The sequence below is a fragment of the Antechinus flavipes genome, chromosome 4 (assembly GCF_016432865.1).
Source record: "Antechinus flavipes isolate AdamAnt ecotype Samford, QLD, Australia chromosome 4, AdamAnt_v2, whole genome shotgun sequence".
Classification (NCBI taxonomy): Eukaryota; Metazoa; Chordata; class Mammalia; order Dasyuromorphia; family Dasyuridae; genus Antechinus; species Antechinus flavipes.
Window position 1 is genome coordinate 180,650,333 of NC_067401.1, and position 14,868 is coordinate 180,665,200.

Sequence of the window (14,868 nt, forward strand, 5' to 3'; positions counted from 1 at the left end):
TCTTTTATTTTCATTTTTTTTTCTCTCAGAGATAATGGTTACAAAATATCTTGTTTGGCGCAGTGGATAGAGCACCAGCCCTAGTCAGGAGGACCTGAGTTCAAAAGTGGTCTCAGACACTTAACACTTCCTAGTTGTGACCCTGGGCAAGTCACTTAACCCAATTGTCTCAGGGGGAAAAAAAGTCAGATATGTAGCATACAAAACTCCAAAGAAAGAAGGGAGAGTTTAGAGAAGTTTTTATATCAGTATATACAACATTATATCAGGAATGGGGAAGGGACTGGGGAATAGCTGGGTGAAAAGCTGGTGAACAGCTTTATATCTAGGACCTTCCAAATAAGTGGTGAATAGCATCATCTCTCTCATAAACTATAAAACTAGAAAATGGCAGGGATGGAGTGGGGACAAGAGAAAGGACTGAAAGTGCTCACTCCTATGGGACCCTTTATCATCAGGAGCCTAAATGAAGTTTCTCCTTAAAGATGCTCTACCAACCAGAATACTGAAAAAACCTAAAAATCTAACTGTGACTGTTTCCCTCTTTATCTATCTAATATCTCCTTCCTGTTTCTCAAGACTTGAAGGGAATGACTGATTTAAGAGTGGGAGGAGAGATGTGTAATTAAACAGGTGGAGGCTGGAAGAGTTCAGAGGAAAGAGAAGGAAGACAATATATTACCAGCCTCTGACCAGTCTCTCAACAAAGGTATACAACTTGAACCATCCAGGAGAACAAGATTTCCCTCTACAACCTGAGGACTATGGACACCTTCTGTAAGTAATCAAAGGTAGAGCCAGGATGAGAGTCTAATGGGAATCTCTTCTTTCCCCTAACTTTCTGCCCTCCCTTTCCCTTCCTTCTTTCCCCTTTGTCTCTTTAGTTCAGTGTCTTTCTCTCATTCAAGAGAGGTGCCCTTTTGCCCCTCAGTCTTCCAGGTATAGAATATAATGCTTTCTGGAGTTTTATTAGGCCATTTCACACACATCTTCCCTTCTTCATACTTTTATCTCAGTGCTAAAGGGAATCTTTAAACAGAAAGATGAGGTAATCCTAAACCCAAATACAAAGAGTAGCAGATTAAAGCATCTTGCCAACCATACAAGACTCTTGTCCTCAAAAAAACAAATTATGAAGCTCTCTCTTTTATCCACTAAAAACAATTAGTCTTATTTTCTTATTAACCATCTCCTTGGCTAAAGAAAGAATAAGAACTTGTTGTTTATATGGCTGTGGATGGAAGTCAATATTAAAGGTTTGAGGACCAATTAACTTTGGTCTTGGCCCTGCCCTTTATCCCTCCTTAAAAGAAAGAGAAATGGGCAAGAGGAAATAGGCATCATCTACAGCAGGAAAAAAAAAAGGAAATTGGATGTTAAGATGATCTTCATATGGATAAGATGAAGAGACAATGAAAATCAATCTTGAAAGAACTTGTGGTATCAAAGTGGGGTGGAATAACATCTCACTTCAAAGTAAAAGATGAGGTAATCTCTAAATCCAAATACAGAGCAGGAGATTAAAGTACTTGACAACCATACAGGACTTTTGTCCTCAAAAAAACAAATTATGAAGCTCTCTCTTTTATCCACTAAAACAATTAGCTTTATTTTCTTATTTTCTGTTACCAGTTCTCCAATCTGTCTTTAGGAGCTCAATGTCCTTAATGGACCTGGAGTCAGGAATCCTAGCTGTGTGACTGTGGAAATTCATCTAGCTATTCTGTGCTTTATTTTTTTATCTCTGAAAATGGAGAAAATTATGAATAAATGAAAAAATCACTTATTAAGCACTTAGCATGTGCCAGTCACGATACTAAATGGTGTTACTTTTCTTTTAGGGTTGCTATGAGGAAAATACTTTGTGTAAGCTGTGATTTTTTAAAGTTATTGTCAGTTCTAGGGTTCTCCCAACCCCAGAGAGGACAGAAGAGATTCCAATAGGTTGTATCATTAATCTAGTGATATGTCTGGAATCCCAGACATCTCTAGTGTTATAGCTATTCTCCTGATCCTAGTCTTTCTCTCCTATCATTCCTAGTGAAACTTTTCCTCATGAGTACAGTATTGCTGAGCCCCCTCTCCAAGGCTTTTAATAGTGAGCTGGTGAAATGCTTTGATGACCCCCAATATGAAGACCTGCTCAAACTATTGCGGGATGGCCTGGGAGCACCCACTAAGAAGAAGAGTGTGGTAGTGATTGGAGCTGGCATAGCTGGGCTCACTGCTGCTAAAGTCCTACAGAATGCTGGCCACCAGGTACAAGAATTGGGGGTACCAGAATACTGAGCCTAGAACTTCAGATTTTAGACAGAAGGGGATGAGAAGGGGAAGGAGTGGGGGTTATTGTTCAATCATCTCCATCATGTCCAATTCTTGGTGACCCCATTTGAGATTTTCTTGGCAAAGATACTAGAGTGGTTTACTATTTCCTTCTCCAACTCATTTTGGATATGAGGAAACTGGGGCAAACTGGGTTAAGCAACTTGCCCAGGATCACACAGCTAATAAATATTTGAGGTCTGATTTGAGCTCAGAAAGATGAGTCTTCCTGACTCCAGACCCGACTCTATCCACTACACTACCTAACTGCATTAATATCAAAGAAACCAAGAAAATATGATGGAGAGTAGACCTGGTGTATGGCCAGATACCTGAATCTTTCATTCCAATTAGTAAGAAAGAAAGATCTAAACTGGAATGGAACTAGTATCTATATCTAGGATCTGGGAAAAGGGGGGAGAGATGTGATCAGGATGAGATCTAAGGGATTTGGTCCTTGTGCTGGGATAGGGTTTAAAGGGAAACCAGATGTCACTAAGGCTGGATAGAATATATATTTCTAGGTTACTGTGCTAGAGGCCTCTGGACGAGTAGGTGGGAGAATTGAGACGCATCGAGTGCCTGGGGCAGAGTGGTATGCTGAACTTGGTGCCATGCGGATCCCTGCCAACCACATGTAAGCAATTATCGTAATCAGTTCCTAATTGGAAATCGTTCAACCATTCTATCCCCAGTCTCACCTTTTGAATCCACCCTTTATACAGCCACCAAAGTTATAGGCCTAAAACACATTGTTGTCATTTCTCTGGTCAGGAAATTTCAGTGACTCCCTATTATTACCTTTAGGGAAAATTACAAATGCCTTTTTCAGCTTTTTTAGCCCTTCATAATCTACTTCAGCCTATCTCTTCAGTCTCATTTATACATTACCACCATCACTACCCCACCGCCATTTCATTCTGTTTTCCAGACTAAGTGACTTATTTATTATTTCTAATATGCAACATTCAGTCTTTCTTCTCTGTGCAAACTTTGTATAGTCTGTTCCTTATGCCTGAAAAACTTTCCCTCCTCACCCCTATTTTTAGAAACTTTAGTTCTCTACAAGACCACTTTCTTCATAAACCCTTTCCTAATTTCTCTAGGTTAGCCAATCATCAAATATTTATTAAGTCTTTTCCATGTGCCAAGGAATGGGATATAAAGAAAATTAAAAAACAAAACCTGCCTTTTAAGAATTCACATTCTAATGGGAAAGACAACAAACTTGTTTAAACACCTGACTAGTATGTTGTCAGAGATAGAACTTGAGTTCCATTCTTCCATACTCCATGGCCAGAAATAAATACAAAGTAATTCAAAGTAAGTTGTACATGGCAGGCAAGATTTAGGAGAGAATACTGATAACAATTGTGTAGGCTGTATGTACTCAATGTACAATTTGTTATATGTTGTATGTTGAAAAAAAAATCAGAGAAAAAGATGTAAGACTCAGACAGAAGCATTTATTAAGTACCTACTATATGAGGCATTATGCTAAGTGTTTTACAAATGTTTTCTTATTTGAACAATTGCTCACCAACTACATGATATATTGAAAAGAGCCCTAGACCAAGAGCCAAGAGTATTTTAGTGCTGGCTGTATCCTAATGCAAAATATGACTGTGGCAAATCAAAACTTCTTGCCTCTAAGTCTCAGTTTCCTCATCTATAAAATGATTGATTGGAATGAATGCTCTTTAAAGTGCTATCCACCCAATTCTGAAGTTCTGTTGTCAGTTCCAGGAATGAAAAAATATCATTTGGGAAATCTAAAACCCACTCCAAAAAAATTTCCTGATAATAGAATCAAGAAAAAAAGAAAGAAATATTTGTAGTAAGGAAGAATGAATTTGGTTTGAGGAAGTATTTTTCAGTTTTCCTTTTTCAGAAGACCAATTTTCCTTACTTAAAGGATTAATCTTCCATTTCTCTGCCTCCATATACAAGCTGTACTCACCCCACTCTCTACCCTACAGATCAGGGTATATTTTCTGATATTTCCCTAGGAGGGCAGATGATCATACTAAATAAATAAAATAAAACAGGGTAACTGCATGAAAAAATGAAAAGTGAATTGGAGGTAGAAATAATGAACAAAGGAAGCTATGATGCGCAGCATAAATTTTCTGCTTTCTTTCTGAGTGTCTGCCTTACTTCATGAATTCCTCTGACCTACGTTCCTACCAGGCTTTCTCGTGAACTTATCAGTCAATTTGGGTTGAAGCTGAATGAGTTCTCCAGATATGATGACCGAACATGGGTCCTCATCAATGGAGTACGTCGACGGACTGGTGAGGTACAAGCCAATCCTGGTCTCCTTGGGTATCCAGTCCGGTCAGATGAAAAAGGGAAAACAGCTGACAAATTGTTTGATGAATCCCTGAGGAAGGTAAGCCTTAAACAGAGATAGAGTTGGGACATCCTTCCCTTAGCATGCTAGGCAAACCCCTAGGAGAAGTTCCTAAACTCAGGCTACTACTTGTTAATAAAAGTTTGAATTTCTGGTGAGAGTCCAAACCTATTCAGCATTTGTTCTATTTATCCATTGTTATGCTTAGCAATTGACACGATGAAGAGATATGAATTAATGATTAAGTGAATGAATAAATTAAAGAAAAAATTTTAAACATATATTGCCAGGTATAATGGAATATACCTGTAATCCTTATCCTGGTGAGTCTTGAGGCTCTTGAGTTTGGAAGTTCTGAGCTATAAGGTTGATTGGTTATCATCAATATCCTGAGTCCCTAGGAATGGGTGGTCACCAGATTGCTTAAGGAGAGGTGAATTGGCACAGATCAAAATTTCTGTGCTGATCAGCAATGAGAGCAACCATTGATCAGCTGTACTTAAGCCTCTGTAAGATAGGGATACCTAGTCACATACACACAAAAAAAACACTATGTGTCAGGCATTAAAAATAGAGTTCTTAAAAAAAAAAAAGCTTTCAGAGAACTTATACTGAAATTAAAAGAGATAATACATATAAAACATTTCAGCTTCTGAGCAGAAAAAAGGCATGGGGATCCTAATGGTTCAGTAGCAATACCCCAGAGAACTTAGGATTCATGTGTCTGCTTACAATATGGAGTGTATGGAGGTTAGAGGCCCACCATGAGTGAGAAGGAGAAATTTATTAGATATATAAGAAGGTCTTACTTTCTGGAAATTCATAACCTATTATGGGACAGAAAAAACCCTTCTCCCTTTTCAGGTTGTTTTCTATCTAATGGGACAGTCTCTATCTAAATTTAGAAAGTTTCCTGGCTGATAAGGAAAACAAGTCACAATCACTGAAGAGCTTCCAATTTAATAAGGAAGTAGGAAACACACAATACAGATGTAACATCTTTTAATAACACTCATGGTTTTTCTATGGCTACTCTATATAATTAATTATGCAATTCATGGCTTATCAATTCTCATAAAATCCACTTTATTGCCTGACCATATGACACATAGGTCTAATCTTCAAAATGTTTAATTAAGACATGAAACACAATAAATAACAAGTAAAGGAAATTTGGTTTTAAAAAAAATTCTTTTCAGTAATATACAAGTGGATTTAATCTCTTATACTTCTAGAGAAATTATTACCTATTTTCTCTTTAATTTCCCTTATTCCACATCACAAGAGGAAAATGACATAATTCAAAATTTACAGTCCTAGAAGCAAATATTTAGGATCCAGTTCCTTCTGTTTCCTAGAATTTTGGTAGGAAATGTATAGGAGGAAGTTTGGGAATTGGATAAAGCTGAGGCTCTAGTGTAATCAGGGTCCAGTTAGGGCTCCTGAGTTTGAGAACATCATTTTCTAATGGATCTATGTGCTCCCCTTCTTTCTCTTCATCTGTAGCCCCACTACTTTCTTTCCCCATGTTCATTTATGTGGTCACCCAGTAGTACAACTATTAAAATTTCCTCCCTTGTAGAGTATAACCCATCAATCATAACCCTGATGATATCACCATGCTACAGCCAGCCTAAGAATAGTGGAATATCAAGCTCTAATGTCACAAACAGTACTAGACAGCACAGACAAAACAAATCTATGAATGCTTGCAAAAGAGGTGGTGGGAATGGGATTATGAGAAAGTGAACAAAAAAAGAAGATAGGAGTAAATCATGAGAAAAGTGTAAGTCCCTTCTCAACATTTTATTCTCTTCTCCTCTGCTCCAGGTAGTGGAAGAGCTGAAAAAGAGCAACTGCAGTCAAATACTAGAAAAGTATGATTCCTTCTCCACTAAGGTCAGTCCCTTGGTGTCACATCCCTATTGGCCCTCTGACCTTCCTCCTACACTCCACAAAAATTGAGAAAAGACTATAGTTATATTTATCAGACTAGCACTAATCCCTACTGAGGTGGGATAGAGATTGTACCTCAAAAATTTAACATAATAAAGCTTATATATACACAGCAGTTTAAGATTTACAAAATCTTCCCTTATGACAACCCAGTTGAGGAGGTTGCACAAGTATTTTTATCTCTGTTTTACAGGCTCTAAGAAGTCACATAATTTATCCACTGCTGCACAGTTATCATGGCTATCCTAGCCACACAATGTATTAGAGCTGGCAATTTGACCCCAAATGATCTTTCTAAATCCAGACCATTTTAATCCTCCACCACCTGCCTCTTTTCTGTGGGAGTGAAGAGATTTTAGGACTTTGAAGTCATTGCAATTTGGAAGTGGCCTGGACTAACCTGGATCATCCATGTTAGATAAATTCTCTGGAAATCTGTTTTTCTAATTCAGATTCCTTTCTTCCTGAAGTGTCCTGCCTAGGATTAGAGAGATAAGTATTATTATCTCTCAAGAAGCAAATATCTTTTTTTTAATCTCTGATTTTCTTTTTTCCCCCTTTGCTGTGACAGGAATTTCTGATTAAAGTAGGAAATCTGAGCCGAGGTGCAGTGCAGATGATTGGAGATCTCATGAATGCTGATGCTGGTTACTATGAAGCTTTCACTGAGACATTAAGAGGAGTTATTTTCTTCTTCCAGAATCCCCGGTGAGGTCTGGGACAAGAAGTGCTAGAGAGGTGAAAAGGGAGGAGAAGCAGAAGAATATGGGATAACTGAGCTTTCATAAAGCCATAAAACTAGAGAGCCATAAAACTAGGTAAAATGACAAGGATTAGAAGTTATCTATCAAAGCAATGACTCTAAAGTACAGTGGTCAAATGGCATCTATGCAGTAGGACCTAATGTGATTATCTTGATTTTTCCTGGGATGTTACGTGGATGTATAGTGAAGTGGGAAATGGGAGAGTAGGGAGAATACGGAGAATCGGGAGCCCAGGTCCAAATCCTGGCTTTGCCATTTGTCCCCATGTGATCTCAAGCAAGTCGTTTCATTTCTTTGGGTCCCAGTTTTTTTAACTGCAAAATAAGGGAGCTGTATTAGATGAACTCTATTTCCATTTCTAAATCTATCATTCTGAATGACCCCATGATCTTAGAAGGACTCTGATTCTGTTGCTGCAAGATGTTGTTGTTTCTGAGCAAGGAAAAAGGAAGGAGAAGGCTTACCTGGCACTAGGGAAAAGTGGTGTTAATGTGCACATTGCAAGCTGGAGGAGATTTTAGTATGTGGAGTTTTTTTTTTCTTTTAACCCTGATCTGATGCCCACTCTCCTAATATGAAATTGATTAATTGTGGGTTCTAAAGGGCTATATCAATAGAGCTGAATGTCTGGCAGAGAATCCCAAACTGAAAAGTATTTGGGGTATGAGTCCCAGGCTGTTCATCTGTGGTCAGTGGAACAGCCTAAATAAGTGCACAGAAGTTCATGAATTTTATAGCCACAGATACTGTTATGATCTATGCAAGCGAGAGGAAATTTGAACACTCATGTGATCTGTCAGCAAGGAAAATCTGAACACTCATAAAGTCACAAATCCCTAAAACAAAAGTTTATTTTGGTAAACAACTGACAAGATTTACTCTTTCATTTCTTTCCATTTCATCCCCAAGTATACACCTCTAAATAGTAAAGCTAAGGAACAATAGTTCTTAAAGCTTGAAAAAAAGTAATATTAGGACAAAATGAATTATCATAGCATATATATTAATAATATATATTAGCTTACCAATGTAAGCTAAAAATATAAACAGGTTTAAAAGGATTTAAGATAACCTGACTAAAGTCACTGTTGGTATTCAAACAATATCTGGATAACAATCTGTAAGACCATATAAAGAAGAATCCTGCATTGTGTGGGAAGCTAATCTCCAAGGTCCTTTACAATTCTCTAAGATTTTATTCTTATTCTATTGATCTTAGAATTAATCAATTCTAGTTAATCAATAGAATTTTATTCTATTGATTAAAATTCTTGTCTGCAATTTCAAATTGCATCAAAGTTTATAATCTAATTTTTTAGAAAAAGCTGATGTATGCCAGCAACCAACATTCTCCAAAATCTAAAATAAATCAGATGGTGGGCCCTAAAGAAATGCAAAACATTCTACTGTGCAGTCCAATTTGATCTGCTGGAATGGGGTACTAAGGAGCTCAGTCTCTCTCCCTCTTCTAATCTTGCTACAGGGTTTCTTGAAGAGAGGGGCAACCCTTGAATGTCTAGGCTAGAGATTTTTAATCCCAGTTTTGGAAATCCCCAATTAAAATCCCCAATGAAATCAGTTTTATGTCAATATTGTTCAAATAAGCCACATGCATCCACTGAAATGGTGTGTAGAAAGAAAAGGGAGCAAGGTAGTGATCCCTAATTGGTTGGTAGTATATGTATGAAGATCCCAAATCTTTATTGCCATACATTGGCAGACTAATCTGATACCAAAGCAGCAGAGAACCCATGAACACACACACACACACACACACACACACACACACACACACACAGACAATTGCTCCATTTTTCTATTTGCTAATCAATTGCAAGTACTCCAGCCTCTCAGATGACTTCGTCTAAGACTAAATCCAAATCTGTCTCATTCTTTGCATGACTGTTTCACCATGTTTCCTCCTCTTAGGTTTGAGGAAATTACTGGTGGCTTTGACCAGCTCCCCAAGGCCTTACATGACTCCCTCCTCCCTGGCACTGTCCATCTCCACTCACAAGCAAAGGAGGTAGTAAGGGATGGGAACTACGTCCATATTGTCCATCAGACACCTGACCCCCTTCGACCTCAAGCCCGCCTCACTGCCAACTATGCTATTGTGGCCACAACAGCTAAGGCTGCCCGGCTCCTCCACTTTCAGCCACCTCTGTCTCCAGGCAAAGAAGATGCCCTGCGTTCAATCCACTACAACAGTGCCACCAAGGTGATCCTGGCCTGCACCAAGCGCTTCTGGGAGCAGGATGGTATTTATGGTGGGAAGTCCATAACTGACCGTCCCTCCCGATTTATCTACTACCCCAATCATGACTTTCCCAATGGAACAGGAGTCATCTTGGCCTCTTATACCCTGGATGATGATTCTACCTTCTTTGCTGGCATGGATCAAAAGCGGGCAGTGGACGTAGTGTTAGAAGATTTGGCTGCCATCCACAATCGCCCCAAGGAGGAGCTTCAGGATTATTGTCCCTACTCTGTGGTCAAGCGTTGGAACCAAGATCCTTACTCCATGGGCTGCTTTGCCTTCTTTACTCCCTACCAATATGTAGATTATTCCCAAGAGCTCTTCAAACCTGAAGGCAGGATACACTTTGCAGGAGAGCACACCACCCTCCCTCATGGTTGGATTGATACAGCCATCAAGTCTGGACTCCGAGCAGCCCAGAATATCCAAGAAGCTGTGGGATTATTGAAAGAGGACAAAGAAGCCAGAAAGGAAAGTAGGTTTAAGAGAGAGTTATAATCAGTGAAAAAGCACTTACATTGATGAGGTAGTATAGAGTATTATAGTGAAAAGAACCTTGACTAAAGGTTTTTAAATCTTGCCTCTGGCACATGCTGACTATTTGACCATAGGCAAATCACTTAACTTCCTCAAACCGTCCTCACTTTTCTTATCTGTAAAATGGAGATAATAATAATTGTTGGTACCAACCTAATAGGATTATTATGATGATCAAATGTTAAAAGATATTCCTAACCTGCCATCAATAGGCCATACATATTCTTAGATGATTTCTTAGTCATAGGGATGGATTAACGAGACGGGCCTATAAGTTGTCTCTCCTTTGATAAATGATGCACATTTGTGAGATAGATGCCTGAATGACATCTTCAGCTAAGGAATAAAGAATAAAGAAAAATCAGGTGGAGATCAAATCCCAAATCTTGCTCTTAGAAGCTCTGTATTGTGACCAATTGACCCAATTATCTCAGTAACTATAATATCGAATTATAGTTCATTAATCACATTTAAATGTCAGTTGCACAAAATGTGTATTCTAAGGAGAGGACTAATTGGCCTGATATTAGCATTTGTTAACCAATAAGTCACATTTTCTTTTAACAATAAATCAATAACCAAATTTAAACCTGCTTAATATGCTTAATTAACAACATAATATGCATTCCAAAAATTAGGAGACTTTCTGTCTTTCTTGGAGTTAAGTCTATTTTATCTACCCTCACACATGTCCCTTTATATGAGCCTCACTGTGGCTCACATCTCACATGAGATCTACCTCTCATATCTTGATACTTGAGCAACTTTTCTTTCCATGTTGAGATCCTAAGAGATGAAGGGACAAACAATAAATAGGAACAGGTAAAGAGTGGTTTGGGAGATGGAGGCGAGCTAATGAATTGGAGTTATTTTTAGCAATACAATTTTAATTGTATCATTAATCAGTCCCCTGGGGACACAAAAAGATATACAAAAGGGCAGAGGGAATAAAGAAGGATAAAATGTAGAGTGATTGGTAATCTACTAGCCAACTTAAAGACCTCTGGATTTGTTGACATAGATAAACCCTGTCATTCTTTCTCCCACCTTTTAGGTCAAAGTTCAAGCACTTTTCACCACAGGTATACTCTCTCTAATCTGTTAAATCCTTTTAACTGGAAGCAGGTTGGGAAGACTACAGTTTATAGCTTTTAAGATTTATATCACTATCTCAAAGTGGCAGTTTTATATAGTACTTTTTCTTCTCTCCTCAATCTATCTATATCAACTTTTCTCCTTTCTCTCTTAGGAAAGAATTTCATTTTATACTTATTTGAAAAAATTAAGAATAAACATGGGGAACTTCCTCTCTTTATCGGTTTTATACTTCAAATAGCATTAGCTCAGCATTCTCAGAAGTTTAGGTAGCCTTTCTCTTGCCTTTTACTTGTGCCCCTAATCACATTCCCTTCTGTCTTCTCTGTCAATTTTTTGTTTGACTACCTCTTTTCCCTCCTCTAATTTTCAACCTTTCCCTCTCCTGCTGCTCAGATGCTACTACCTTTAAAACATTTCACCCTGAATTCCTTTGCTATCATATCTTTCCCTTTTGCAGGCCGATACCTAAAAAATGCTTTCTACAGTCACTTCACCTCCAACTCACTTTACTTTTGCCATTACTCCTATCCTAACTATTCAATTAAAGCGGCTCTTTTGAATTTCACCCATGATCTTGTAATTCTAAAATACCTAGGAAAATTCTTAAGATCACCTGACAGAATAGAATGTCAGACACTGGGATCCTTTTTCAAACTTAAGTGCCTAGCATTCCAACTCTACTGCAGAGAGCATAACTCCATTGGACTGTCACGTTGTTTGAATGCCAAATGTATGCTTACCTCAAAAAAATTATTTTATGGAGAATTCACACAGCTTAAGTGCTCACAAGGTAGTCAGAAAAAGAAATACAAATATACTCTTCAACATATCTCTTAAGAACTTTAGAATCAATTGTATGATATGGGAGACGCTGGCATAGGACCACCCAGCATAGCAAGCCCTCATCAGAAAAAGTGCTATGGTCTATGAGCAAAGCAGAATTGAATTAGCCCAAAGGAAACACGAAATTGCAAAATTAGAAAAGCTATCACAACATATGAACTATTTGTGTCCCATCTGTGGCAGAGCATTCTGAATTTGTATTGGTCTGATCAGCCACAGTCAGACACACTGACTGTGTGTCTCTACTCTAACATAGTTATGCCATTTTGGTCCTCTTCGAAAATAAAGGACAACAACCAACCAGAAAATATTTAGGGTACCCCCTTCTCATCTATGGGGTCCACAAAATAGTTACCCTGGGATAGTTGATATTGCTCAAAACCGTAATTCCCTGTACCCTCAGAGAAACCTATTTTTATTCTGGTTAACCAAAAGTAAATACACAGCAAAGGTATCTGATGTCTTTAGAGGCAACTAGATGTCACAGTAACCTATAGTCAAGAAAACCTGAGTTGACATCAGATGCTGAGCAAGTCATTTCCTCTGCTTCAATCCCCTCATCTATAAAATTAGGATGATAATAGCATCTCCCTTCATGTAATATTGTGAATATAAATAAGATATTTGTAAGGCCCTTTGAAATCTTAAAACACTAAAAAATACTACTTAATATTAGTAGTGTAGTATAATATAATATTGTTTTATAGTAATCAATATAATAGTATAGTATGGTTCCATACAATATTGTGAGTAAGAAAAATTGCAATAAATCCAGAGTATACTCTACCACAAATTTACATACCATCAATGGGAAGAGTAGACATACATAGAGATCATGCAGGGAAACATATACATAGGTAATATATGTGCCTAAGATTCAGATGTAAAAATTAAATTTATATTTCTTTATGCTGCAGGACTACCAATATCTTCTTTCTGTTCTCACTGGACTTGCTCCCAGTGGGCATCCCCATATCCCCATCACTAGTTATCCCCATTTGACATATTGCTAGTTATTTGGTGACACAATCTTTGCTGGATTTCATCTTTTCAGGATCACTTTTAGACTATTTCAGCTTCAATATGTTAGGAGTGGTATCTACCTAGGAACTTCTTCCTGTTAAGAGCAGACTGATTTCTCTTTAGTGATAGCCAACACACCCAGTTAACAAAAGCTAGTTGGTGTGACTCTGGGTTAAGATTCAATTTTTTTTTTCCTCCTGTATCTGTGATAAATAATTACCTGTTGGCTTGGTGCTGTATTTTAGCTAAAACAAAAAACAAGGAAAACAAAAAACTAAATTGCCTTTCTTACTTGCCCCAGTGATTAGCACAGTAAGCTCTTAATTAATGCCTATTGACAGACTGACAAAATTTGCTAAATCCAATGAAACTTCCTTTTAGTACTGTTGTTGTTGTTGTTTATCCTTCATTCTTAAAAAGAACTATGAAATCAAGGAGATTATGCCATAATATGCTAGTGAGTTGAATCTAAGTTCAAAGTCACCAGCCTCACTTTCTCTTCCAGAGCAAGATAAAGATCCAGGATGACTAAAAATGGCCAGTGGGATGCAGTGAGAGACCTCAGCTTTTTAAAACTAAGGTCAGATTTGACTGAAGCAACATCCATTCAGTGATTAAGGCTAGGTAAGATAACCTCTTTTACCCAGTCAAAAAAAAAATTGTAATTCAATTTGAGAGGAGGAAGATCCTCAGGATTTCTGACCAAAACAGAAACAATTGCAATTTACATTCATTCCGAATCAATTAGGGCCCAAACAATGACCAGCTGAGGCTTGGCCTGGGACCTACTGGTAACCAATCACTGAGAGCCAGAGTGTTGTGGGTTCAAGGCATCCTTAAAAAAGAAATCCAACTGGTAAATCCCAAGACATTTTGGGAGGTTTCAGAGATCAGAAGAAGGTATTCCTTTGGCAGAGCACCCTCAAGTAAGAGAGTAGGATACCCCTTGGAGGGAAAAAAAAAAGAAAGGTGGAGAAGGAAAATAGAATAAGAAGGAAAAGTAGGGAGAAAGAGAAAGAAAGAAGGAATGAAAGGAAAGTTTGCTATTATTATTGCGTCACAGTTTCCTTTTATTGTTCTGCCTCAGTTCCTTGAATTGTTCTGCCTCAATCTCCCTGGTTGCAAACCCCTTTTCTGACCATTAGGGCTGAGATAATTAGGGCTGGGAGCCCTGACCATTAGCATTCCATAGGCAGATAAGTTACTAAGAGATATGCTTATATATCTCTTGTTCCAGACTTTCTGTCTTAGTGCCTACCTTCACTCCCAATTAACAGAATTTATGGTCTAGCCCCAACCTGTCAGAACTGAATTGATGGTACCTTCCTGGAAATACCCACATTCACCAATGTTCAGACTCCACTCCTTGACTTTGTCTCCCCTGATCACTTGGAGCCATAGATAATCATTGGAATCAAACATTCTATGCTGAATGCTTTAAGACATCAACCTTGGGACCAAAATGGATCCTTTGGTCCCAGAAAATCTCTCCCTCTCAGAAACCCAAATAAAATATTAAAAACTCTCTAATCTCTATCTTGCCTCAGTTTCTCTGGCATTACACTATTTCTATAACAACTGGTCTCACTCAGATTTTACTCAATGATATAGAGCATAGCATTCTGGATTAGTAGCCACAAGCTGACCCCATCAATTGACTGTAACTTGATCAAGTATCCTAACTGCTCTCAGTTTCCTCACCTATAGAATGG

The 14,868-nt window shown here is 38.0% G+C and overlaps 1 protein-coding gene across 1 annotated transcript; it reads left to right on the top strand.

The window, feature by feature from the left end:
* Window positions 1-677: 677 nt before the first annotated feature.
* On the top strand, window positions 678-11,128 carry LOC127560775 (L-amino-acid oxidase-like). The gene is made up of 7 exons (XM_051995636.1): window positions 678-777; window positions 2,042-2,259; window positions 2,847-2,959; window positions 4,513-4,714; window positions 6,506-6,574; window positions 7,203-7,339; window positions 9,325-11,128. The coding sequence occupies exons 1-7, from the start codon at window positions 765-767 to the stop codon at window positions 10,151-10,153; spliced, it is 1,581 nt and encodes a 526-aa protein (XP_051851596.1). The 5' UTR covers window positions 678-764; the 3' UTR covers window positions 10,154-11,128.
* Window positions 11,129-14,868: the final 3,740 nt, after the last annotated feature.

Bases quoted from the DNA above. Each gene is read 5' to 3' on its own strand.
- LOC127560775 (XM_051995636.1), top strand. The intron at 2,260-2,846 runs GTACAAGAATTG...ATATATTTCTAG, and splicing joins TACAGAATGCTGGCCACCAG to GTTACTGTGCTAGAGGCCTC. The intron at 7,340-9,324 runs GTGAGGTCTGGG...TCCTCCTCTTAG, and splicing joins TTCTTCTTCCAGAATCCCCG to GTTTGAGGAAATTACTGGTG.